This window comes from Accipiter gentilis, chromosome 10, assembly GCF_929443795.1.
Source record: "Accipiter gentilis chromosome 10, bAccGen1.1, whole genome shotgun sequence".
In the NCBI taxonomy this organism is placed as follows: domain Eukaryota; kingdom Metazoa; phylum Chordata; class Aves; order Accipitriformes; family Accipitridae; genus Astur; species Astur gentilis.
In genome coordinates, this window is record NC_064889.1 from 27,249,530 (window position 1) to 27,275,151 (window position 25,622).

Genomic DNA, 25,622 nt, shown 5'->3' on the forward strand with positions numbered 1-25,622 from the left:
TTACTTTCAAGGAGCATGCCTGACCTGGGTATGGAGGAGCTGCACACGTTCAGTGGCATCCAGAAGCTCCTGCTCAGCCACTTTCCTCGACCGCTCCGTCTGCTCCAGGGCTGCCCGTAGCTCCTCAACTTCAGCCTGCAACAGGTTTGCTCTGCGCTCCACCATGGCCACCTGCTCCTTCAGGTCCTCCTGTGTCCTGAGAGCATCGTCCAAGTGTATCTGGGTATCCTGTAAAAGAGGCAAGAGAATTTGCAAGGTGACAGTGTGTGCTGGAGTGACAAAAATGTCAGCGAAGGCTCTTCTCTTTCTGTAGCTTTGCTGAACAGACCTTGAGCACTGCCTGTGTGTTTCTCAGGTTCTTTTGTGCCTCTGCAGCCACGCGGTTGGCATGGCTCAGCTGGATCTCCATTTCATTCAGGTCTCCCTCCATCTTCTTCTTCAGACGCAGGGCTTCATTCCTGCTCCTGATCTCAGCATCCAGGCTGCTCTGCATGGACTCCACAATTCTGAGGTGGTTTCTCTTCATCTGGTCAATTTCCTCATCTTTCTCTGCTATCTTCCTGTCAATCTCAGACTTCACCTGGTTGAGCTCAAGCTGGAGGCGCAGGATCTTCCCCTCTTCATGTTCCAGGGAAGCCTGGACAGGTCAGCAGGAACAGTGACTTAAACTACTGCTTCCTTTCTATGTAATCTCTTATGCAGTACTTCACAAAATCTAGGCTTGCTTTCCTGACATTTCTGCAGATAAATACTCTCATACTTTCAGTCTGGACACCATTTATTAGCACTGTATATACCTCAGCTTCCTCCAGGGAGGCTTGGAGTTCATATTTCTCCTGCTCAATCTGCTTCTTGACTTTCTCCAGCTCATGAATCGCCTTTCCTCCCTCGGCAATCTGCTCCGTGAGGTCAGAAATCTCCTCTGTGGGAGCAAAGACCAACAGCACGGTCAGGCACAGAGCAGAATGCAAAGGGCCCTGCCACACCAAGGTGACAGGCAGCTTTGCCAGCCTGCAGGCACAGACCCATACGGAAAGGTGGTAGTGGTGGATAGTGAGAAAGCCCAGCCAGGAGCAGAGGGCCAGGGACTTACGCTGCAAGTTCTTGTTCTCACGCTTCAGCGTTTCCAGGTGGTCCAAGGACTCCTCATAGGCATTCTTCATCTTAAACAGCTCCGTGCTGAGAGACCGAGACTCCTTCTGGGAGGCTTCCAGCTCAGCCTGCGTTTCCTCGTACTTCTGCTTCCATTCTGCCAGGATCTGAAGAGAAACAGGACCTCAGTGTGGATGTGGCAATCGGGAGGGGATGCTCTGCCCAGGAATCCCAGGCCTGGAGCCCAAAAGACCTTGTCAAAGTTCTTCTGCTTCTTATCCAGAGCTGCGCAGGCAGCATTTGATCGCTCCACATCAATCATTAGGTCCTCCACTTCATTCTGCAGCCTCTGCTTTGTCTTTTCCAGGGAGGCACATTTGGCATTCACAGCTTCAACATGTTCCTCTGCATCCTGCAGGCGCTGTGCCAGCTTCTTCCTGGGAGGAGATAAGCACAGCTCTGGGTTAGAGCTTAGAGGGGAGCCAATTTTGCACTGTTCATGAGAGGGCAGCTGGCCACTCTGGGGGCTTTGAGCCTAGCGTTTTTCACAGTGTTTTTTCTGTTCCAAGATTGCATGCAGCCTAAAGGGTCTATCACTTCTGTGTCCTACCACCTACTGAGTATTTGGCCTGTCTTAGCCTTTCTAGCCCTAAAGGCTACATTTGTCCTTCCAATCTGCACTTTTTCCACAGCATGCTTTTCCTCTCCCTCCCCTTCTCCCCTCTACCACAAAGACAGTATATCCCTGCCTTCGTACTGCCCTTGTCCTAACCCACTCTCAGAGACTCCAGTTTCCCTTGATAGTCTCAGTCTTCTCCATCCACTCGACATCACACATCCCTCACGTACTTGGCCTCCTCCAGCTCCTCCGTGCGCTGAATAGCGTCCGTCTCGTATTTGGTTCTCCACTGGGCCACTTCGCTGTTGGCCTTGGACAGGGCACGCTGCAGCTCCCCCTTGGCTTCCTGCTCCTCCTCATATTGTTCCCGGAGCAAGTCACAGTCGTGGCGAGCAGACTGCACAGCGTGGGCCAGGGCGTTCTTGGCCTGTGGGGACATTGGAATTGGTAACCTCAATACTTGTCTTGAGATGCCTCTTGACAGTAAAATTAGAATGAAACTCTAATTAGGCAAATGCAAAGTTGGGAGAGCCTTCATCAATGTATTCTGGAGGATCAGGATGTGTTAGTGACAGGTGCTCTGGGGACAGTAATCTGCTGTTCCTGTGAATGTTTCGACGTATGTGTCTGAATCCTGTCTCAGAGAGTATCATCAGCATCTCCTGAAAGCCTTGTGGATGACTTCGTCTAGCATGACAATCATTACGCTTCCTTCCCTCTCTAGCTTATGAGTGGGGATATGTGCATTACTGGTGTTCCCTCCAGTACTACATGTGTTTGGGGAAAGATTGTTGAACCAATCTTGGATCAGACAGGATTCTCTGGACGCTTTTAGGGATGATGTGGGTTGTGGACAGTAGGGTACTTCCAGACCTTTATTTCTTCCTCTAGATGTCTCTTGAGTTCCTCAATCTGTTGGGTAAATCCTTGCTTGCCCCTAGACAGCTGAGAAATCAGAGCATCTTTTTCCTCCACCTGGCGTGAATATTCACCTGGGAAGGGTAAAGTAAAAAAAGGTAACTAGACTACTAACAATATGACAGTTTCTGCCTGTAGACCTGTGTAGTCAGGAGTGGCCTGGAGAGGTTATACCAGTTGTCACTTTGCACCCTCTGGTATGCTCACGGCACGCAGATCCTCCTATTACCCCTCAGGAAAGAGGATGTCTCACCTGATTCTGTCTGCAGACGAGCTCTTTGAGTATTGAGGTCATTGATCATGCGCTGATTCTGCTCCTCCTTAGTTTTAATCTCACTCAGCTGATCCTCCAGAGTGCGGCACATCTTCTCCAGATTTGCCTAGATAGCAAACGCAAGGAAGGAAAGGAGATGAACACCTGCACTCTGCCTTATTCTCGCAGCATGGATTTTTTTTATGAGAACGTGTCTGGTAGGCATAGCCTATGTGCCATACCTTGCCCTGTGAGCATGTCCTACTGCAACTCTATACCTTGGCTTTGGAGACAGACTCCATGTTACTGGCCAAGTCGTCAATCTCCATCTTCAGCTCACTCTTCTCCTTCTCCAGCTTCTGCTTCACTCGCTGCAGGTTGTCGATCTGCTCCCCAAGCTCAGCTGTGCTGTCCGCGTGCTTCTTCCGCAGGGCGGCAGCTGTGGCTTCGTGCTGCAGCGTGGCCTCTTCGAGGTCACGGCGCATCTTCTGAAATTCTGCCTCACGCTTCTTGTTCATCTCAATCTGAGCTGCTGTAACCCCTCCTGCTTCTTCCAGGCGCTCGCTGATCTCCTCTAGCTCCCTCGAGAGGTCAGCCCGATGCTTCTCTGCTTTTGCCCGAGAGGTTCGCTCTGCCTCAATTTCCTCCTCCAGTTCCTCAATACGAGCCTGGGGAACATTAGGGGACCCTTCATACCTGTGCCCTCCTCCTACCTCACCTGAGACTGGGTGAGAGAGGACAAGGAACAAAGACTTGCCTGCAGCTCCTTGATCTTCTTCTGTAATTGCATGCCCAGGGCTTGCTCATCCTCAATTTTGCTCTGGATCTGGCTGATTTCAAAGTCTTTCCTTTGGGCAAAGCAAACCATGTTAGAGCTCAAAGCAAAAGGACAGGGGCGCCATCCCAGCACTCAGGTGCCCCACAGCCCCACTTACTTCTTCAGCTTCTCATCCAGCTGCTGCTTATCATTTTCCAAATCCATTATGCTGTCATGGGCCAACTTCAGGTCTCCTTCAAGTTTCCTCTTTGCTCTCTCAAGGTCCATGCGCAGTTTCTTCTCTTGCTCCAGGGACCCTTCCAGCTAAAAGAAACAAGACCATCAGTGCTCTGCTGGCTATGCTTTCCTCTACAAGTTTTTCTTTTTCATTTATCTGCACATGTGCTTACGTCATCCACTTGCTGCTCCAGCTTGGTTTTAGCTTTGGTCAGCGTATTGACTTTGTCCTCTTCTACCTGCAGGTCATCCAGTGTCTGCTGATGGGCCTCTTGGAGGGCTTTCTTCTCTTTTGTCAGCTTGGCAATGGTCTCGTCCAGGGCTGCCATCTCCTCTGTGAGGTTTTTCACCTGTTGATTGTAAGAAAGTGCCAAAAGTCTGTGTAGAAGACTTGACTGCTTAGTGCAGTGACCTTTTCACTTTGCAGTGCTTAGCCAGGAGCTTGTTTTTCATTTGGGCTGCCTAGACGCCCCGCTGTGATGCTCCTGGGATGTTGCAGACCTAGCTTTGTTCTGAGGATACCAGGCTGATGTGGGAGGCATCTGTCCCTTCACCCTTTATGTGACCCCCTGTGTGTGTACCTTGTTTTCAGTGGCATGCTTTTCCTTCTCCACTTTGGCCAGCGTTAACTCGAGGTCATCGATATCTTTCTTCAGCTCTGAACATTCATCCTCCAGTTTTCTCTTCTTGGCTGTCAGCTCGGCATTAATTTCCTCCTCATCTTCAGCCCTTTCAGTCACCTCCTTAATTTTGGCTTCCAGCTGGATTTTGGTTTTGATGAGCTGGTCACATCTTTCCTCAGCATCAGCCAAGCTATCTGCCTCCTGGTGAGGAGACACAAATTGTTATGAGTTGTAATGTTTTGAAGTTTGTCCGCTCTGTCTTTCTGTATCACTGTGTAGGTGTGTATTAAAATAGGCGCTGAACCTGGCCTCCCACTCCAGCAACTGGAAGATCTTGCCCAGTGCCTACTGGAAAGCTTGTCATCTGGAATTAACATTGATTCCAGAATTTTTGTGTCTCTAAAAATGCCTCACAGAGAGGGTAGCTTTTTCTTTTTAATTCACTCATCATGAACCTCATAATATTTGGGGAGTAAAGGCTTTGTGAGAATAATTCAGTGGAGCAAGCGGTGTTTTGTTTGGTGTGAAGAAACTGCCTTTTCCTAACTGAGTTTGAATGGAAACTATCCATGTTTCTGAAAGTAATCAAGGCCGCCTAGTATTGCTGGACGTAGGAAAAGTGGGTCCTTCTCAGGTTTGCCTTTACTCTGTTAGACAGATACACTGCTTTGAAAGGTGAGTAGATGGAGATACTTCCCTTCCAGTTCAGAGCTCTCTGCTGTGGATTACATGTTGGCTAGTGTTACATGGCTCTTTCCTCAGACAGCAGGAATGCCGAGTCTCATGTGGGGCTGCCATGAGCCTCACCATGCCGCTGCCAGTGCCTGTTTACTCAGAGTGCCTTAGAGTGTGTGATTTAGACTGCTTTCTACTGCACGGTAGTCAGCTTCCTGCAAGTCTCTGCTTAGGGTAAGAAGCGTTCTGACTGTGTAATATTCTTTTCCCAGGGACAAATGAATGGTGATACTCACTGCCTGGACTTGGAGCTGCAGGTCATTTTTCTCCTGCAGCAGGGCTACCATTTTCTCCTCCAGCTCCTTCCTCTTTGCCTCAGACTTTGCAAGCTCTTCCTTGGTTTTCTCAAACTCTTCCTTCATGTTGGCCATCTCCTTCTCAGATTCTGCACTCTTCAGCAAAGGCTTGATCTTGAAGAACAGCTTCATCCAGGGCCAGTGCTTGACATTCATGAATGCACGAACATTATACTGGATACAGAAGATGGAGTCCCTGAAATAAAATTTTCATGGCTATTGCATAGCTTTACTGTGATGAATTTAAACTTCATCAGTCAAGTACCATGAGAAGAAACTAAATATGTGAAATGCCTACCTCCTCTCCACCATTCTCCGATACTCCACTCTCATCAGGAAGCCCCTGCACCTGGCTTGTGTCATGGTCATAATCTCTGCTAGTTTCTCATCTCTCATCTCCTCCAGAAGACCTACCAGCCCAGCTTTGAAGAACACCTTGAATAAGGAAATTTGCATGATGTCATTGTCAGGTTGTACAGAATAGAAGCATAGAGTCTTTCAGGTTCCTGGTAGACTTTAATGGCCATGACCATCCTCACCTTGGGCCCCTTCCCACACTCTCTCCCCAAGGGTGTACAAGTTTCCTATAAACTCAACCCTGAGCATTCATTCCTTATCTCAGCTATGTGGTATGAGTTCTGGTTTTCAGTTCAGCCACAGCCTCAGCCATACCTATCCCTGGCCATGGACCCCAGTGATCTCTACTGTGACCTGCGGACTTACTTCCTGGCTTGAAGTTAGACCAATTTCATTGCTGTGGATCTGTCCAGGAATTCATGAATAGTGCCTGGGCCTTGTTAGCCTACCTTTATCTGACCATGACCAGTCTTGAAAACCAAAGCTTTATGGCTTCACCTCAGACCTTCCTTATTGTCACAAATCTGCCTGATGATCTGGACTCTTGGTGGAACCTGGCTACCATACTAGGGTCTTCCCCACTTGCCTTTCTTGAGTACTGTGGGGCTGGGCACTTGCTGATTGAGGCCCCTACCCTGTCAGCTCTGTTACTGTGCTGTGCTCCCTGCCCTTGACAGAGCAGCCCACCCTTACTACTCCCTGATAAAATTTTAAGACAGGTCCTGTTTCTACCTTGGTGTGACCAAATCTGTATTGGGTGTGGTCTACATCAATGGATCCAAGGAGCTTTTCTGAAGCCTTCTTGCTGTCCATGAACTGTCCCTCTGGGATAGCACTGGCATTAAGCACTCTGTATCTGCAAAAAAAAAAAAGAATATGAAGAAATCCCCATCAACAAAACCACCACTGTGGTTGAACCCCACAGCCTTCTCAGACTGTCTCATTCACCAGCCTAATGCCTGGAGACAGTTCATCCTTTCAGAACAGGATATGGAGAGCGCTTTTGGTATTAATTCTAAGTGCAAGAGAATCCTGATCTCAGCAAAGTCATATCATCATAAACTGGTGGTGAAACATTTCCATATTGCTGCTCAGTACCAATTTGAAGTGCAATGTTTCAAGTATGTTACAATACTCAGATGCTTCAGCTTGGTCTGAATGGGGAGAAAGATGGAGCATTCTTACCTTTGTTTGAAGTCAGCATACAGGACTCTGCTGGGGAATCCTTTCCTGCAAATTCTGATCCCTTCCAGCACACCATTGCATCGCAGCTGATGCAGCACCAGCTCATGCTCCATGGCACCTAACAGATACCACCATTAGTGACTACCCTATTGTCTGATACTCAGAAGAGCTTTTGTGCCTTGAGTTTTCCTCCTATTGGATCCCCTTACCAGGTGTTTTTGTTTCATTTGGGATGATGCATCGTACAAAATGGGGGTGAGTACTTCTCAGGTTAGCCATCAGCTTGTTTAAATTCTCCTGTGAGATCATGAAATGAAGTTTGTATTATTAAGCGTAAGCATTGGAAACTTAATAGTGGATGTATCAAACAGTGTTTCAGGATGCAGACCTGTCTTCTCTAAAACATCTTGCACAACTCTCAAAGGTAAACTTGGAAACTGAAAGCTCCCAGATTTTTGGTTTTGAAATTCTTTTGCAGAATAATGGTTAGCATTACTTTTCCTTGATCTCCTCATACAAATATAGAGCTGCAATCTCACAACTTTCCTTCCAGCTGGTATTTCTTGTAGTATTTAGTTGGGCATTTTAAGTGGATGAGATGTACTCTTGGTTAAGTGTGACTAGTGTCTGATTTGGCAGCTAAATAACTTCTTTTTAAATGGATGGAATATTTGTACAGCCCATATAAATTTACTTTTTTAGTAGTAATTCAATCTCCCTGAATATCTCCATCTCAGCCAACTGGAAATATTGAAAATATAACTGAAAACTGACCTCAAAATTCATTAATTTTATGTAATTTAACATTCACTGTCTTTCCCCATTGAAACTAAAACATTGTCGTACAATCTTACAATCTCAAGGCATTTTTTTTCCTTTTGGTGTTTGATCACTTATTTTCAAATTCTACAATGTGACAATACTGAAAATCTTCATAGATACATAAAACAGATATGGGAAATATCTCTGAAGTCTCCAGAGAAGATTTTAAGGAAGTTCAGCCAATTTGTTATTCACTACTAGTATAAGTAGGTGAAGTTCCCCTTTGGAGATTTTTATAAAGTATTCAGAGATGGTAATAGAAAAATGAAGGCAAGTGGAAGAAATCAGCCAAAATATAAGGATGCAGTACCAACAGTTAGTTGGAAAAAAGTCTAAAACAATTGCCTAGGGAGTTCCAGGAGGCTGACAATATAATTCTGCCTCCTGAAATAAAAGGAAGACCATGCATGCATTGAGGTACAGTTTTTATGGGGTTCTAATGGAGTAATTCTGTAATTTCCAAGGATGGTAAGGGAAGGATTTTCAAGGATGACAAGAGCTATGACCCAAACTGAAACACACCTTTCAGAGTCTGAATAAAATTGCTTTCCATCTTCAAAGAGATAATGAATTCTGTACTTACACGGAAAAGAGCTGAGACAGTCTGGAAAGACGAACCCTTCTTCTTGCCTCCCTTTTTGCCACCACCGCCAGCCTCTGCAAATGGAAGAAAAAAAGTATTAAAATATGTAGTTTGCATCTTGGAGACTACAGAACACAAAACTTTAAATGTTTAGTGTTTACTGCTTTAATTCTGTGTCAACATTGTCCCACACCCAAAATACAGTTTTCACAATGCTGACCTGCATCTGCTCCACCATAGCTGGCAAAGAGTAAGGCCAGTGTCTTCAGGGAGGATTTCTGGTACAACCCAATGACAGTTTCATTAAGGGGGTCTTTGTTCTTCTCCAACCAGCCAGTGATGTTGTAGTCTACTGTGCCAGCATAGTGCACCAGGGAGAAGTGGGCCTCAGCCTTGCCTTTGGCAGGCTTGGGCTTCTGGAAGTTGCTGGACTTGCCCAGATGCTGGTCATAGAGCTTGTTCTTGAAAGAGGTGTCAGTTGCCTTGGGGAACATGCACTCCTCTTCCAGGATGGAGAAGATGCCCATGGGCTGAAAGGTACCACAAGAAGTGACAGTGAAAAAGGATAATGATGTGAAGCATGTGTTACCAACATCAAAGGTACCAGTGTGTTATGGGTAGCATCTCAGCCTGGACAAGGGCCTAAGTTTGTCACGAGTTGCCCTCAGCCAGGGAGCTTAGTTCTGCCTTCCCTTGCCTTCCTGCAGCCTGTCTTCATGGAACTGGTAAGAATGTCTGTCTGGTTCAGGTTAGAATTGGGAATAGAATTGGAGGGAGAAGTGGTAAACAGGAAAATAATTGGGAAGATAGCAACAGGAGTGCCAGTTGCTATGGGAAGTCAGGCCAGGCGACATTTATTTCCCAAATTTGTGTGGGGAGTTCTGATTTGAGTCTTCAGAGGAAAAAGGAAAGGAGAGTGACTCCAGCTTGTTTTAAAGAAGTCTGTTGGTGGGAGTCCAGGCTCTCTTTTCCATGCTTGAAGACCAGGTAATGCAGGATTCACGACAGAGATTTGAGTTTCCTAATTTCTCTTCCCCAGACTAAAATAAATTCTAGTGCAAAATATTTTGTTTCACTGGCACTGAATGTCTGGCTGTGAGTTCTTTCTGAGCTGAATCTGGCTCAGTAACATCACAGAATTCCAAGATACATTGTACACTTATATGGAAAAGGTACCTTCTCAATGAGCTCAATGCAGGCAGCCAAGTCCATCCCAAAGTCAATGAACTCCCATTCAATTCCTTCTTTCTTGTATTCCTCCTGCTCCAGCACGAACATGTGGTGGTTGAAGAACTGTTGCAGTTTCTCATTGGTGAAGTTGATGCACAGCTGCTCAAAGCTGTTGAACTGCCCAAAGGAAGGAGAGGTGCACAAGCTCTCAAAGTGTGGCAAACAACACAGGGTTTTGCTAGCATTCTCCTAACAGAGCATTCCGCTCTTTGATGTTCCCCAGCTGAAACACCACTCCTAAGTGTATTGTAACAGTGTGTGTTTCCTTAGCAGGACTTCTATTGTAAAATTCACTGTCCTCGAAGGATTTCTTTATTATTACTTTTGAAATGAAGATAAAAGTAACAATTCTCTTTTAGTGTGCTACTCAGATCAAATCCTTCAGTAACCTTAGCTGCAGCATTGTGTAGGTGTCTCAGCCCTCTGACCTCCCAGAGAGTGGAAACCTCCTCAGTGTCCCACCCAAGAATTTCTCTGCCCTCAGATCAACAATCCAGGGTTTTCTCTGCCCTGACACATAAGTCCTAGCATCATCACTGCATGCATAACACAGGAAACATGCTGTGAACTTTCCCGTAGCACTACTCTTTCCTTGGCTCTTCCAAGAACGTCCGTACCTGTGGCCCACATCTGTGTTAACCATAGTCCCAGAGCTGTCTCTTTGTTTGCAAAGCCTAAGACCTTTGCAAGCTCAAGGGCCTCTGAGACCATTTGTCAGAAAGCAGAGCTTTCTTCTACCTGTTGACGTTAGAATCAAAGTGTTTGTTAGTAAAGCCATTTGAGGGTGCTACTGTGACAGAAAAGAGGGAGAGGTTTCTAGAAAACTGCGGATGAGGAGGATAAACTGAACCTTCTTAAAAAGAAGCATGTTTCTGAGTCCTGATGACCCCTCCTTGCCCCTCCCTTGACTATGGTGCCAAATCCTTGTTCCTTACGTCAAAGATCTCAAAGCCAGCAATGTCCAGGACACCAATGAAGTACTGTCTGGGTTGCTTGGTATCCAGCTGTTGGTTGATGCGAATAACCATCCACAAGAACATCTTCTCAAAGACAGCTTTTGCCAAGGCACCAACTGCATTGTTCACCTAAAGTAGAGAAGAAAGAACCGGAGTTACCTCCTAGGGTCAAAGAAGAATGCTCAAGTACTCTTTCAAGCCATGTATTTTCAACCTCCAGATGTTACCTGTTCCACAGTTTGACCTTTGGTCACAAATTCATTCCCAACCTTGACTCGGGGATAACACAGGGCTTTGAGCAGGTCAGCTGAGTTAAGGCCCATCAGGTAGGCAGCCTTGTCAGCCACTAAAGAGGGAGAGAGAGGGGGAGAGAGGGAGAGAGAGAGGCATTTATCTTTGGACAACGGCTAGAATTTGGTCAGTGTGAACAACTCTGCTCTTCATGTTCTAGAAACAGGAAAGCATTGGTCTGGTCTCATACAGAAGGTCTGGGAAGGAATGTAAATTCTGGAAGCTAATGATGGCCTTCTTTGAAAGCAAGAACAGGTATGGCTTGGATAGGAATAGCACGAATCTGGAATTTCCCAGAAGAACTCCAAAGGCCTCTGGGAATACATGGGGCATGCATGCAGCACATTCCTTTTCTGTGGAAAGCGGCTTTCTGCATAACAAAGAATAGAGGATTTATTTCACAAAACATATGATTGCACGTCATGGTGACTTAGTGGTTGAAGGTTTTACAGAGAGAGTGGTATCCTGTATTGACATTGAAGTTCCCCCTTTCCGGCTGTGTGTGCCTGGGCAGAATCCATTGGATAAAATAATGGTATTTCCCATGATCAAGGAAGCACCTCTGCAGTTAGATAGACAATGAACAAAGATGCATTTCCTCAGTGCTTTATGTGGTGACTCAGGGCAGCAAATGCCTGTCTTTGGAGGCTAACATATCATCTCTGCAAACAGAGAAGTTCTTTGAACAAGACAGTTGCTGAATTTGCTGATACCTTCTGTGCCATCCGGCTCTGCCTGCTCCTCTCGTTGTTTCTGCTTGAATTTCAGGTTCCCGTAGTGCATGACAGCCCCTGTCAGCTTGTAGATGGCAGTCTTTTCATCAGCAGAGAAGCCCAGGATGTCAATGGCACTCTGCAGTTGAAACAATGAATTCAAATACGTGTCCTTAGTAGGCCACCTATATCACCTTCAAGACATGTGGAGTAGGTACCTTTTTCCTGTGTTACTTACATCTGTAGCCATGAGCTCCTCCTGGTCATCGATACTGGGAACAGTGACCTCACCTTGACTCACATAGTGGAAATCATAAGGGTTGGTGGTAATGAGGAGCATGTCTGAAAGCAGGAAGAGGCAAGGTGCAGGCTTAGTTTTGCCAACCAGGTAATAGAGGGAACTGTTGCTCAGTGATCATCCTCAAAAAGACATAATGATCCCTCCTACCAATTAGCTCCGGCTTCTTGTTGGACATGATTTGATAAAATATGTGGTAGCTTCTTTCTGCCTTGAGCTGGAAAGTGACTCTGGACTTCTCCAGCAGATCTGGAAAGGAAGGTACAAAGAGTTAGGCACAGGAAGGCACACAGAGGTGGGTCTTTAGGAAGGAATGGGATCAGGCCAGGAGAGTCTCTTACAAGTTTCAATGTCAGCAGAAGCCAGTTTGCCTGTAGCTCCAAAGTGGATTCTGATGAATTTGCCCTGTTAAGGAGAAGCAGCAGCATTTCAGCCTGGATGGGTTCTTTTGACATCTCCTTTATGTGGAATACTGCCAGGGCCATCACTTATCTTGTAATGAGAGGGAGAGATTTTGTCCAAAGCCACAACTTACAAAGCGTGAGGAGTTGTCATTCCTCACGGTCTTGGCATTTCCAAAGGCCTCCAGCAGTGGGTTGGCGCTGATGATTTGATCCTCAAGCGTTCCCTGCAGGGTGATCATTATTGCAGGTTTTCATTTGCAAAAATCATGTCAGGAACAGAGGAAAGCTTTGATTCAAGACAGTATCTATTAATTTACCTGCATTTTGCCTGACTGGTCCTCCTTCTTCTTCTCCCCACTTGCTGCAATTGTTGCAAAGTACTGGATGACACGCTTTGTGTTCACAGTCTTCCCTGCACCAGATTCTCCGCTGCCAAACCAAAGACAGAAGCAGAGAGCGTGTGGTCAGGCTGGAGGTCCCCTGGCACGGGGCAGCCCAGCGGGGATCCGAGCAGGGAGTGTACATACGTGATCAGGATCGACTGGTTCTCGCGATCTGTGAAGGAGGCGGAAACAAAGAGATGATTAGTATGTGTCATGGATATCCTGGAAAAAAATATTCCTGGGACTTTTAGAAGATGCACTATCTGTAGGCAGCTCCTTCCTTTCATAAAACTGTGTGCCTCCACCCCAATTCCTTTTGAACGTTTTAAAGTTGGGAAACTGACATGTCAACACTGATGTGGATGTCAGGTGTAGTATATGTGCTTCTTTTTCTGCCTATTCTCTTCATGTCAAGCTGCTCATCTTCGTTATGAAAAGGATTTCAGCTAAGCAGTATTTTTGTAGAGTTACTGATTAATTGAACTATCTGTAAGCTAAAGTGAACGCAGCAGGTGCTTCGCATAAACTTTATAACATAGGAACAACCACTCCTGACCAGTCCACGGGCCCTCCTAGATGTTTTTTTCTGTCAGTGGCCAATTGACTGTTGCTTAAAGAAAATCACAAAAACATCATAAGCATGTAGTAGCCTTTTACCAGCATACTCTTCCATACTCTAGAATATTGAAATTTTGATACTTCCAGAGCTAGATGAGATGGTTTTGTGTGTAATGGCCTGGGCTGAGTTTGCTTTCCAGAATTTTGTCTGGTTGCTTTTTTAATCCATGCTCGGTTCTTTTTGTGTTGCTTCAACTTTTATCACCCTGACTGCTCTTTTTTTGAACGACTTATTGTGTGAAGGAAAAAAAGTGCAGCTGGTGCTGAGCTTGTTTTTTTGTCTGCTCTTTCCTTGTCCATTCATCTTCTCCATGCCATGGATAATTTTATTAAGTAGCACAAATCATTTGTCTAGAGTTACCTGAGCAGATGTCCTGCCATATCTTTCGGAAACCTTTTCATCTTTGTTTTGCCCTGTTCCGTTTCTACTGTATTCTATTTTGAAAAAGGAAGTGCAGAAATGCATCCAGTACACAAGGTGCAGGCATTCCTTGGGTAACCACCATAATATAATGATATTTTCTCTTTCGGTCTCTATTTCTTGGTCAGTGATCTCAACTTGTTATTTTGTAGATTTCTGATCACTGAGCCAACATTTTTCAAGCTGTATTAAAGGATATCTATAACAGAAGCAGTAGTTGTCAGCAATGAGCCCATCTTTTGGTTTTTTTTCCCGTATGTCCATTGTTTTACATTCTTGTTGACCCAACTTTGTTGCCACATCACTGAATAATAATTCAATCATTTAATGTCATAAAGTCCCTCTGAAATTCTTCACTGTTAGACTTCATCTTTACTGGCCTGAAGGACTTAGTCAAATTAGAAAGATTGTCATCATTTCCAGATCATTTAAAAAAATGATGAACAGCGGAAGGCCCAGAACAGACCCCAGTGAGACTACATTGATAAAATCTTGGCACTATGAAAACTGGAAAAAAAATATTTTTACCATGTCTTCCTTTTCCTTACCCAGTTCTTTTTGAACCTTCTTAGTTCTATAGCTGGTAGTGAATGTAAGCGTAAAAATTATGTCAAAAATAGCTGCTTTATCAACTGTATTGAAGATCTTTGTTGAATTCATATGGGTTACCTTGACCAGCTCTCCTTTGTTAAAAAAAAACACAGTAGTTTTGTAAGGCAAGACTTCCCTTTAAAATAAATGCATCTTTTTTTCTTGGTAAGTCACATATATTCACATGCCCAGTAGCTGCCTTGTTTAGAAATTGCTGGCAGTTTGCCTTTTACAAAAATCAAGCTAACCGTTATGCTGTTCCTTAAAACTCCCTCACAACTCTTTTAAAAAGTTAGAGTAACACTTGCCGTTTTCCAGGCAATTGTCAGTGAAAATTTTTGACCTGTAGAGTTCCACTGGCATGCCTGGTTGAATTCTGTCCTGGCAATTTGCTAGTGTTTATTTTATTGTTGGTTTTCTTTAAGGACACTTCATTCAGAAGAAGTTCCTCTGATGAATCCCACTGTAAGGAGGAGTTCCAGAAATGAGTACTTCCCACACTGCTTTAAGGTAAACAAATGAAAATCTCATTTACTTGTTCTGATATGACCTTATATTTTCCAAGTTGTCTTTTTAAATTTTGACTGTGTCAGTACAGACGCCACAGACTCATCTTAAGCCCTTCTGCTCCTTATGTGTAAGAAATAAGCATAAGTTTTTATGCATGCTGCAAGTTGTTCTCAGACCTGTAATTTTGCATGCCTTCTTGTGTTTTCACAGTTAATTAGCCAGAGTTATGTTTTGAAGAAAGTCTATGTGTGTTTAATAACCCACCTTTAATAGGCTGTGTAGCTGGACTGGCTTTCAGAGAAAGTGCTTTTTGCCAGATGATTTACATTTGTTCTAGGCCTCTAGGATGATATTTTCCAATAATCTGCATGCTATCTGAAGAGACTAAGCCATTAGGTAACTAACTCCTAGCGGAAAAGTCTGGGTTTGCCTTCACCAAGTTCCTGCACATCTCTTGAAGGTGTCAGCAAGAGTAAATGTATGATGACTTACGTAAGTACTGCCAGGATGAGACACAGTAAACAAACATTGATTTATTATTGTTCCATTTTCATAGTATTCTCTCCAATCAACTTTCTTACCGCTCTGAATACTACAGAAATAAGAGAGGGGGGAACAAGATTTACTTTAAGAAATTTAACCATGCCTCTCTTTGTTTAATATTTTTCCGACTATTCTGCTCTTTCTTGAAAGTCTGGAGATTTAGACAATGCTAGAAAAGTTTTCACTATCCTTCTTCCTTATTGGTTCCATTTATATTAATGAATGGAAAAGAAGAAATTGTTTCTGAGATGGGGGGAGGAAGTATCAATTTTCCCAGCAGGTTTCACTGTAATGTCTAAGACGGCTTCCCAAGTCTTTGTAAAACCACCATAGCATTGGCTTTGATGTTGAATCTCCTTTCCCTTTACACCCAATCTTGTTTACAGAACTCCACCCTAGTGACTTTCAGTCCTGCAAAGCAAATCATTCAAAGAACAATCCTCTCAGCTAACAAAGCACCAGAACTTCAACAGTTTATCCAAATTTCTTTGAAGGAAAATCTGACAATGTATTCAGCATTAAACCATACCCTCCCAAAGATCGTGGACAGTAAATTCTAATGTTGATTGTTAGAAACATGATCTCAGTGATGGTATACAGTGAAGAAAATAATACCAGTGATGAGAGGACTTCTGTCCTCCCAACACCATTAAACTGAACTATTTTGCAGTGAAAAGACTTCTTTTCTCCTCTGTGAGTGTTCACAGCCAAATAATTTTAAAGAAAACCAAGCAACTCACCAGTCAGCATGAACTGATAGGCATTGTCAGAGATGGAGAAGATGTGTGGAGGGGCCTCCTGGCGCTTCTTGCCTCGGTAGGCCAACACCACCTCCGGGTTGTACACCGGCAGCCACTTGTAGGGGTTGACCGTGACGCAGAAGAGACCCGAGTAGGTCTGCGAGGAAGGGAGACAGCACGTTGGCTTCCACTTAGCCTGGCAGAGCAGTTCCTCCTAGCTACCCAGAGGGAGACTGCTGCTGCTACTTACGTAGATCATCCAGGCTGCATAACGCTCTTTGAGGTTGTACAGCACAGCGGGTTCATGGAGGTGGGTCATCATGGCCATGTCCTCGATTTTGTCATACTTGGGAGGGTTCATGGAGAAGATTTGATCTTCCTTCACAGTTAGGGTCTGTCAGGTGAAGAAAGAGATGCATGCACATCAGCTAAGAGCTGAGACTGGGAATTACATACAGTTTTTAAGCCTTGTTTTTTACTCACCTCTCCTGCCTCAGACTTGACCGTGACCTTCCCTGATTCCCTGCTCTGGATTGTCCCTTTCACAAAGGATTCCTTAGGATGCACCACAAAGACGGATGTCTTGGCATCAAAAGGCTTGTTCTGAGCCTCAATTCTCTCCTTTTCTGATTTTCGGAGATAAGGAGCTGCCTCCCCAAAGATGGCCATCTCAGAATCTGCAGAGGCCATGTCTGCACTTATATAGGAGGCACAGTCAGCAGAGTACTCTGTAACAAAGAAGATAGGTTGAGTCAGTGAGTGAACAGCTTTATGTGAAAGAGAGGAAATTTTTCACACTTTGATCTCTTCAAATATTTACGTAGATAAAAACAAGTCAAAAGTTGGTTTTAAACTTCCCAGTCTTGGCTGAAAATACTTTTATGTTTTTCTGAAATTAATCCTTAGACATCTAGCTATGTAAGAAAGTATAGAACAGTCCTTCAGTTTTTCAGTATTGTAGTACAGTTTAGCAGTATTACTTCAACTTTGATAACTCTAGTGATTTTGGACATTGCCATAGCAGAGGCTTCATATTAAATAAGTCTCTGATTATTTTTTTTAAATACTACCCAAAAGTCTCTGAGAGACTTCCTTGTCTGATAACAAATAGTCACTTTTCAATGGAAAATTTACTTGCTATGGACAATTCATCTTGCATTGTGACAGATATAAATGTCACTATTGCCTAGTCTTCTTTCTAGAAATCTTAAACTGTTGGATTTCTTCCTGTTCCTTGAAAGTTGGTAAATTTTGTTATTAATTCTGGTGGCAGAGGTTGGAAGTCAGTCACTGCTGTTTGGAAATATAGCAACTCATTTTGTGTTGCACAGATATCCAGAGACAATATGTAAGCTGAAGGAAAAAATGCTGCCTTCAAACCTAGAATAAAATCACTGGTGATAGAGTCAGTCCCTGATCAAAATGGATATCCAAGGCTTATAGGAAGTTAAATGGAATAAAAAGGTGTATGCTTTGCCCAGAAGTTCACAGGAGCCATACACTTACCTTGAAATTTTCTGTCAATACTGGGCACAGCACTCCAAACAGACTTTTATAGAGTCTGGTACGCAGATGCTCTGGATATTTCCTTTTCCTTCAGTCAAAATATATTTTGGCAAACCATCTTTGGCAAAACATTGTCTGGCAAACTTAACTAATGGCATAATTGTCATTTGATTTGACTAGATATAATTAGAAATGTTTTACATCTTACCATTCCTGTGGATACATTTCCTATAAATAGTCTGACAGGGCTATTAATAAGGGAATCTTGACTAGTCAAGGCACTTAAAGAACTTGGATGTAGAATTTACAGGTTCCTCTACTGTGTCTACTGATAACTTGATCTTTGACCCAGATGAGTTTCTTCGGCATTTCTGTACTGCAACTATTCCAGACGTAAAATGGGAATAATACGATATATCTTGTGCACATGGTCCTGTGAGTTTAGGGATTGCCTTTACAGCATTAGAAAAGAAAATTTTACAAAGACAAATCATGACTAAATGTCATTCAGTAGTTCATTATATGTTATATTGAAAAGGGGAAAAGCAGACACATATTGTGGGCCACGACTTTGACTGCAACAGCACTAGATTCAAAGAGACAGCAAGTCAGAATACAAGTTCACATTTGGACACGCAATTCATGCCTAGCGTGTAGAACGTGACTCCTTAGCTATAAAAAGAAACAAATATCTATGCAAGCAAATCTGTACTTGGTATTTTGCAGAAATTGAAAAATTCAAAATGTGCATACTAGAGGACTATTCACTGTTGTTGTAGTCAGTCATAACTGATATTACAGAATGGTCTTACCTAGACTTAAACAAATAAAATACTCATGGTACCTCATTCCTGAAAACAAGAAAATTATACTGCTTTTTTCCAAAATATTTCTGGTTTTCAAAGATACAATGTTTTTGTTACAGACCTTATATAGAAGAAACATGTAATGTTTAATTACTAGCACTTTTATTAATAGGGAAGTTATTAATAATCAAAGTTATTTCTGTTTCTCAAAATGTATTAAAGATACTCTAAAGGTTAAGACAGACAAACATGCAAAAGTAACCTAGACCAGGAAATGCCTTCAACCCCAAATATATACATACTCAATAAATATACAGTGATATTTCCCATTTCCCCTCACACAAAAAAGAAGTGTTAACATGCCTTAAAGACCTTAAGCCTGTATCAACAATATGCATGTGTACCCAGTGTCAACATATATCAAGCAATATCCTCAACCAAGTCAGGAAGCAGGGGAGGTCCCTGTAGCCCTTCACTACCTACAACTCCAAAAAACCCCCGACCCCTCCACCCAAACTCAGCTATACACACAATCACACACACAGCATACAGTCTGAGATCCTCTGCACTTGGCTACTGCACTCATTCCAGCACTCCCATCCCATCCCAAATATCTCGCACACTTACACATTCATACAGTTCCAGCCACAAAAGCTATCAACACAGAGCTGCCTGTATCAGACCACTAGAGGTGGCAGGCAGTCCTGTACAATGCTGATACTCTGAGAAAGGGGGAATTTGCCAGTAGTCCTGGAGAGTGACTGATCTAGTTCTAGGAAAAGGGCACTGTCACTTGAGATGCTTTAAACACCATCAGTTCTAAACACACCCTTCTCCCGGTTGTTGGCATTTTGGTTATTAAAAGAGCTCAGCGCATAAAGCTCAGTGAATAACACAGGGGCAAGGTCAGAAAAATGATGCCTGTGATCCAAAGCAATATCCAGCATCAAGCACTGGCCTGTGCATGAAGAGCATTTTCCAAGGAGGGCTCTGCCACCGCAGCACCCACTGTTTTGGCATTCAAACCCAGAGCTCACCCCTGGGCTCCCTGCACAGGGCATGTGGAGGCTGATGGAGACACCCTGTGCCCTGCCCAGGAGGAGCCCAGAGACAACCAGTGGGAAACGGTGAGCGCAGGTGTGCACCTGAAGTCTTGCCTCTCTGGGCAATCTGTGACTCCCATGGACATGCAGAAGGTAGAGGATAGAATCACAGAATGGTTTGGGTTGGAAGGCACCTTAAAAAGATCATCTAGTGCAACACCCCCTGCTGTGGGCAGGGATATCTTTGACTGGATCAGGTTGCTCAAAGCCCCATCCGACCTGAGCTTGAACACTTCCAATGTTGGGGCATTCCCAAATTCTGGGGCCAATCTGTTCCTGTGTCTCACCAGCCTCATCTTAAAAAATGTCTCCCTTAAATCCAACCAGGATCTACCTTCTTCAGTTTAAAAACTTTGTCCCTTCTCCTGTCGCTACAGGCCTTGCTAAAAAGTCCGTCTCCATCTTTCTTATAAGCCTCCTTTAAATATTGGAAGGATGCGATACGGTCTTCTCAGAGCCTTCTCATCTCCGGGCTGAGCAGGCCCAACTCTCTCGGCCTTTCCTCATAGGAGAGGTGTTCCAGCCCTTGGACCATTTTCATGGCCCTCCTCTGCACCTGCTCAAGCAGGTCCATGTCTTCCTCGCATGGGGGGCCCCAGAGCTGGATACAGAACTCCAGGTGGGGGTCTCATGAGAGCAGAGTAAAACAGGAGAATCACCTCTCTCTGCAGGGTTGCTCTCAATCCAGTCATCCCCCAGTACATACTGATAGTGGGGACTGCCCTGACCCAGGTGCAGGACCTTGCGCTTGGCCTTGTTGAAGTTCATCAGGTTCACCTGGGCCCACTCTTCAAGCCCACCAAGGTCCTTCTGGATGGCAGCCCTTCCCACTGGTGTATCAGCTGCACCACTCAGCTTGGTGTCATCTGCAACCTTGTTGAGGGTGTGCTCCATCCTACTGTATACGTCATTAATGAGGATATTAAATAGTATTGATTCTGGTATGAACCCTTGAGCGACACCACTGTTTCCATTTGGACACTGAGCCTTTGACTGTAACTCTTTTGATGTGGCCATCCAGCCAATTCCTTATCCATCTACCAGTCCCTCCATCAAAACCATAACTCTCCAATCTAGTGGCAAGAATGTTGTGGAGGACCGTATCAAAGGCCTTAGAGAAGTCTGGGTAGATGACATCAGTTTCTCTTCCCTTGTACACTGATGCAGTCACTCCATCGTAGAAGGCCACTAGATTGGTCAGGCACAATTTGCTCTTGGTGAAGCCATGTTGGCTGTCTCTAATCACCTCCCTGTGTTCCATAGACTTCAACATAACTTCCAGGAAGGTCTGTTCCATGATCTTACCAGTCACTGGCATGGAGCTGACTGGTTGGTAGTTCTCAGGGTCCTCCTTATTACTCTATTTAAACAATTAGAATAATTCCAAGGATGAAAATAATTCCAGAATTCCTGTGTAAGTAATGTGACCCTAACTAACTGTGGGAAGAGTCAAGGAGAGGCAATGAGCCGACGTCCATTCAGATTTAGAAGGAAAAATATTCCAAGTGAAGACCATTGGTAGGCAACAAGAAGACTAGGAGGTCTGTAAAGGAGAACCCAGAAAACTGAGGCAGCAGCTTCCAGAAAGGAAGACGTGGAAGGCTGCCTGACTGCTCAGGGTGCAGAAGGACTGTAGCACACAACACACTGTCCCACCTAAACCTGCATGTAGCTGGACGGTGTTTGAGGAGGTTGTCCTTTGACAGAACGTTTCTCTGGTCAAATGCTAGCAGCAGGTACAAATCCACAGCATGAATGCCTGTGCTGGCTACCTCTTGAAGAAGAAACTGCAGCTGCAATGGAGCTCTATTTGTAATTTCTGTGCTCAGCATGGAAGTTGACCTTTGTCTATTAATAGCTCTTCATTGATACCTTAGTCCCCAGGTAGATGCCATGGAAGTTAACATAAAGCAGTTACAGATGTGTGGGCTGTGTTTGGTGTGGTGGAGCAAACTTACCTTGAAAGGTGACTGCTATTAATCAGGCAATAGGCTGGAGAATTGTTGAAAGCAAGCAAAGATGACTTTGGAAAAGCAGTCCCTGTGGGATTTGCAGCATGTTGGTGTTATTACCAGCCATGCTGTCTGGATTAGCAGAGCGTGCCTGTAGAGATCAGTGCGCCCTGTGAGCCACCAGTGGATCATGTGGCATGTGAGATCTAGCGTCAGGCTAATGTGTAGCAAGGTGGACTTGATAGAGAATGCTGGTTGCTGAAGTGGCAGCTACAGCAGAGGCGAGATGTCAGTGTGTCATCAAAGCATCCACAATTCCTTCCTTCCTTCCTTCCTTCCTTTGTTCCTTCCTTCCTTCCCAATTTTTTATTTTGTATCACAGATCAGATTTCCTACTCACAGGGTTAATGGGATGGTGTCTTTCACAGGTGACATTGTATGGCACTTCTTAGGTGAAAAAATAAAGATACCATAAGCTTCAATTCAGTAACGGGTAGGGATTGCATTTGTTCAGCACTGAACCCAAGGTGTATAGAGGCGAAGCAAAAGCATTTCCAGCATGAGCAGAGACAAAGGATGTTTGAAAACATCCACTGTAAGAAGTGCAGCTTTCAAATGGCGTTGTCAGTTATGCTGCAATTATTTGTTAGGCATACTGAGAGCGATGTCACCAGACCCGATGGGCAGTCTGACAAGGAATGCCCAGCCTCCACTTCAGCAGTGTTTCTTCAGACAGCAGTCCTCTGTGTAAAAGGAGAACTCCCAGGAATGCTAGCCCAAGCTGAACAGAAATGCTGGCACCCTAATCCTTTGGAGGAAAACTCCTCTTCCCTGCCCTTCTGCTAAGACATGGCTGAGTGCTGGAGCCTGCATATGGTACGGACACACTTTCCTCATTAAGAAGCCTGTTTATTCTGCTGATGGGCATTGACTCTTGTAGAATTAAATATGAGGAGTGCTTTCTCCACGCCTAGCATACCATGTCTACACCATGCAGGTGTTTGTGGGTTATCTGGTTAAGATACATCCTGTCTCAGGATAACCTTTACCATCTCCTCGTGCTGCTTTTCCTCTCAGGGACCAATTTCTGCAGGTCTTTCCTGACCTCACAGCAGGGAAAAGGGAAGTGAATGCATCTTTCCTTTAGGGAGTTTGATTAACAGATTTTTCTATTGGTCGTGTCTTCTCTTTTCCAGTGATGACATTCTTACGTGGCTTCCTGCAGCCTGAAAAAGACTGAGCATCTCAGTGGAGAAGGACCAGATTGTCTGACTGAAAAGGGAAACACAGTGGCTGGTAGGACAGGCCTGTCATTTGAAGTCGGGCTGCACTTGAATGAGTGCCCAAGTTGCACAGTTACTCCTCAGACACCTCTTATGTTCTTAGCTAACGTCTCTGGAAGTAGTCGCTGCTGAGCAGTGGGTCCTGGCTGAGAAGGTGACCTTCCAAGTGCCCTTTTCATCACCCATCAAAGCAACTGGATGGCTCCTGCTACAGGGCAGGTGAGGAGGGGAACAGGCCTCATGGGTAAGAACAGGGAAGGAAATGGGTCAGAAATGAAGCAATGATGACAACGTGCCACCGGATAGCCAGCAGCCATAGTGTCAGGGTGCTCTAACAGTGCTTGCATCCCCTCTCCTGAGGAGATTCCCTGCTCACCCCACTAAAGGCTGCTGGGGACACACCTTTCTCTCCATGAGGCTTGTACCTGGCAAAGTCTGAGTTTAACCTGAGAGACGGGGACATTGTTTGAGCTCTAAGCAAGTAGATTTGGGGAAATGTATCTCATAGCCTCTCCAGCTCGAGCTGCAATGGCCACTTCACTTGGTCCCTGCATTGACAGGCAGCACAGGTGTATATTGCCTCCCTTCCAGATCAGTCTCTTCAGTTCTTTGAGAAGTGCCTCCAGTTATCTTGCAAGGTGACTCGTAGGGTCTCAGAGCAGAGCCATGCCGTGACCCCACACTGCTCTTGGCCTCAGGTGTTACCTAAGCTTGGATTTTATCTCTTTAAGCTCCAATTCCAAAGCCTTCCTGTGTGCTGGACTCTTTCCCTAGCAGTACTGTGTTGAGGTTGGCACTGTGCTGCTTGCATGGTGAGTGAGGTGTGGCCTGCCTATTCTGCAGCTGGTGTAGGAGCATGAGACCCTAAGAGCAAGGCTCAGTTGCTAGGTGTTTCCTTTACTCCACTGGGAGGTGTGACAGGGAGCTCAACTCTGCTCATGGAGCTGGTAACGTTCCTGGATTTCCATAATCAGAAGGATTCACTGGTTCCTGTAGAATAGAGAAGCTGAATTGTGCTTCTGACAAAATTGTCAGTGAAAGGGATTTCAAGATTCTGTTTCTGGTCCTCTTGCCTGTGCTATTACTGGAATGCTGCTTTTGTGCTTGGGAGAGACAGTTTGCTATTTCTTGTTCAGATTGTCATGGATCCATGGTCCTCTGCAGTCCATATGGGGAGCATACCAACTGCATCCATTTAAAACTTTCTCTGAGAGATCATCCTTTATGGGTTCTTATGGAGAGATGATTTCCCCAGTTTGCATTAGCACTTAGCAAGTGACAGCAGCCTGACTCCAAAAATAGTGTCAGGGAAAATGGCTCCTCTTCTCCATGCATGGCAGCAAATCCCAAGTCAACAAAAAGTAACCTTTGGTGTCTCATTCAGTAGTGTTTTACTTAGATGCTTATTATTTGCTATGCCTTTCTGTGTGCTATACTGTATTTCTCAAACCCTTCCTAGGAAGGTCCAATACTGCTATTACCATAGCAATCCAAACATCTCTTACATAAAAACAATGGGATTCAACAACTATGTATTCATACATTTGTCTCCTTAGGTTACTTCATTTGGTGGGTGTGTTACTACTGGTAGCCTTATTTTCTACCCACAAAATGTATTTGGAATGGAGGATGCCCTCCATTCTCCCAAATGTTAACAGCTGTTACCCTTAACTGCTGTCTGAACCTCCATCTTTCTACACAGCTCTTAGCCTTTGCACCACAGACAGGATTTCTGTGCAGTTGGTATATTCCAGTAGATTTCTTCTCCATGAACATGTCCAAGTGTCTTTTCAATCCATGTAATCCTTTAGTTTGCAGTGACACAGAGTTCCACAGCTTAACTGCATACTTTGTGAAGAACCCACGCGTCTTTGTGGTTTTGAATACCTTGCCTTCAGGTAGTTTCATTTGATTTACACGCACACACACACTCACAAACACACACTGTCCTCCACCGTCTGCCCTCTGCACTCTCCTGTTTCTTTTAATGCCAGAGCCGGTTGGAACGTTGGTGCTGTCAAGCCTCTCCACACTGTGCTGATTTTACAGTTCTGCTTTGTATGCCCACTCATTTCTTTCCCATCTTAAGTCTCTGGATTTGTTTAATTGGTCCTCCTGTGGAAGCCCCTCCATGTGTCTGATCACCTTTATTGCCTTTGGAATCATAATTCCTTGCAAATTCAGTTTGTCTCTTTTTGTTTTCTCTTTTTCTACCACTGCTGAGAAATGAGTGGATATTTTCCCACAGTTACACAGCATACATGGAAGACCTTGCTCCTGATGGGTAATTGTCAGCTCAGAGTCCATCTTTTTATTTGTGACACTGCATTATGTTTCCCCACACATATAGTTCTGTGGTTTTAACTGTATTGAGTTTTGTATGCTATTTGATGGCACCCTTTATTCAGCGGCGTGAAGGCCTTCTGCGTTTCTTAGGTATCAGTCATTGTCCTTACTGCCCAGAACAGCATTATTTTATTGGGAAATATTGTGTTCCTTCCTGTTCAACACCTCTTCAGCTTGATTCATCAAGAGCTTGAACAACACAGGCCCCAGCACAAATACCTTTTCTTTTTCATTCTGTGCCTTTGAGGATTATTTATCTGAGTGAGAAGCTTCCTTCTTAACCCATGGCTTCATCGCTTCCATAAAAGCCGTTGTTGGGATAGCTTGCTGAAAGGTTTTTGGAAATCCCAGTTGATTATATCAGCTGGATCTCCCTGCCCACATGCTCATCTACCCTTTCAAAGGTTTCTGTGTGGATTCACATATAAGGCTGACTTGAATTTAATGGAAT

The 25,622-nt window shown here is 44.5% G+C and overlaps 1 protein-coding gene across 1 annotated transcript in view; it reads right to left on the minus strand.

Annotated features, from left to right (window-relative positions):
• LOC126043975 (myosin heavy chain, skeletal muscle, adult) overlaps window positions 1–16,865 on the minus strand; it is a 102,968-nt gene extending 86,103 nt beyond the window's left edge. The window contains exons 1-33 of the mRNA XM_049813044.1: window positions 16,659–16,865; window positions 16,426–16,569; window positions 16,176–16,332; window positions 12,897–12,924; window positions 12,687–12,798; window positions 12,501–12,593; window positions 12,307–12,370; window positions 12,116–12,214; window positions 11,906–12,009; window positions 11,668–11,806; window positions 10,891–11,009; window positions 10,643–10,792; window positions 9,654–9,824; window positions 8,702–9,007; window positions 8,478–8,549; window positions 7,282–7,369; window positions 7,073–7,190; window positions 6,620–6,743; window positions 5,829–5,965; window positions 5,471–5,726; window positions 4,458–4,700; window positions 4,050–4,226; window positions 3,818–3,963; window positions 3,640–3,730; window positions 3,161–3,550; window positions 2,883–3,009; window positions 2,585–2,703; window positions 1,942–2,138; window positions 1,346–1,529; window positions 1,094–1,259; window positions 798–922; window positions 329–637; window positions 25–228 (exon numbers count right to left, since the gene is read on the minus strand). Of these exons, the coding sequence (XP_049669001.1) occupies window positions 25–228; window positions 329–637; window positions 798–922; window positions 1,094–1,259; window positions 1,346–1,529; window positions 1,942–2,138; window positions 2,585–2,703; window positions 2,883–3,009; window positions 3,161–3,550; window positions 3,640–3,730; window positions 3,818–3,963; window positions 4,050–4,226; window positions 4,458–4,700; window positions 5,471–5,726; window positions 5,829–5,965; window positions 6,620–6,743; window positions 7,073–7,190; window positions 7,282–7,369; window positions 8,478–8,549; window positions 8,702–9,007; window positions 9,654–9,824; window positions 10,643–10,792; window positions 10,891–11,009; window positions 11,668–11,806; window positions 11,906–12,009; window positions 12,116–12,214; window positions 12,307–12,370; window positions 12,501–12,593; window positions 12,687–12,798; window positions 12,897–12,924; window positions 16,176–16,332; window positions 16,426–16,569; window positions 16,659–16,865 (5,166 nt within the window). The remainder of the gene's footprint in view (window positions 1–24; window positions 229–328; window positions 638–797; window positions 923–1,093; window positions 1,260–1,345; window positions 1,530–1,941; window positions 2,139–2,584; window positions 2,704–2,882; window positions 3,010–3,160; window positions 3,551–3,639; window positions 3,731–3,817; window positions 3,964–4,049; window positions 4,227–4,457; window positions 4,701–5,470; window positions 5,727–5,828; window positions 5,966–6,619; window positions 6,744–7,072; window positions 7,191–7,281; window positions 7,370–8,477; window positions 8,550–8,701; window positions 9,008–9,653; window positions 9,825–10,642; window positions 10,793–10,890; window positions 11,010–11,667; window positions 11,807–11,905; window positions 12,010–12,115; window positions 12,215–12,306; window positions 12,371–12,500; window positions 12,594–12,686; window positions 12,799–12,896; window positions 12,925–16,175; window positions 16,333–16,425; window positions 16,570–16,658) is intronic.
• Between the last annotated feature and the right edge of the window lie 8,757 nt (window positions 16,866–25,622).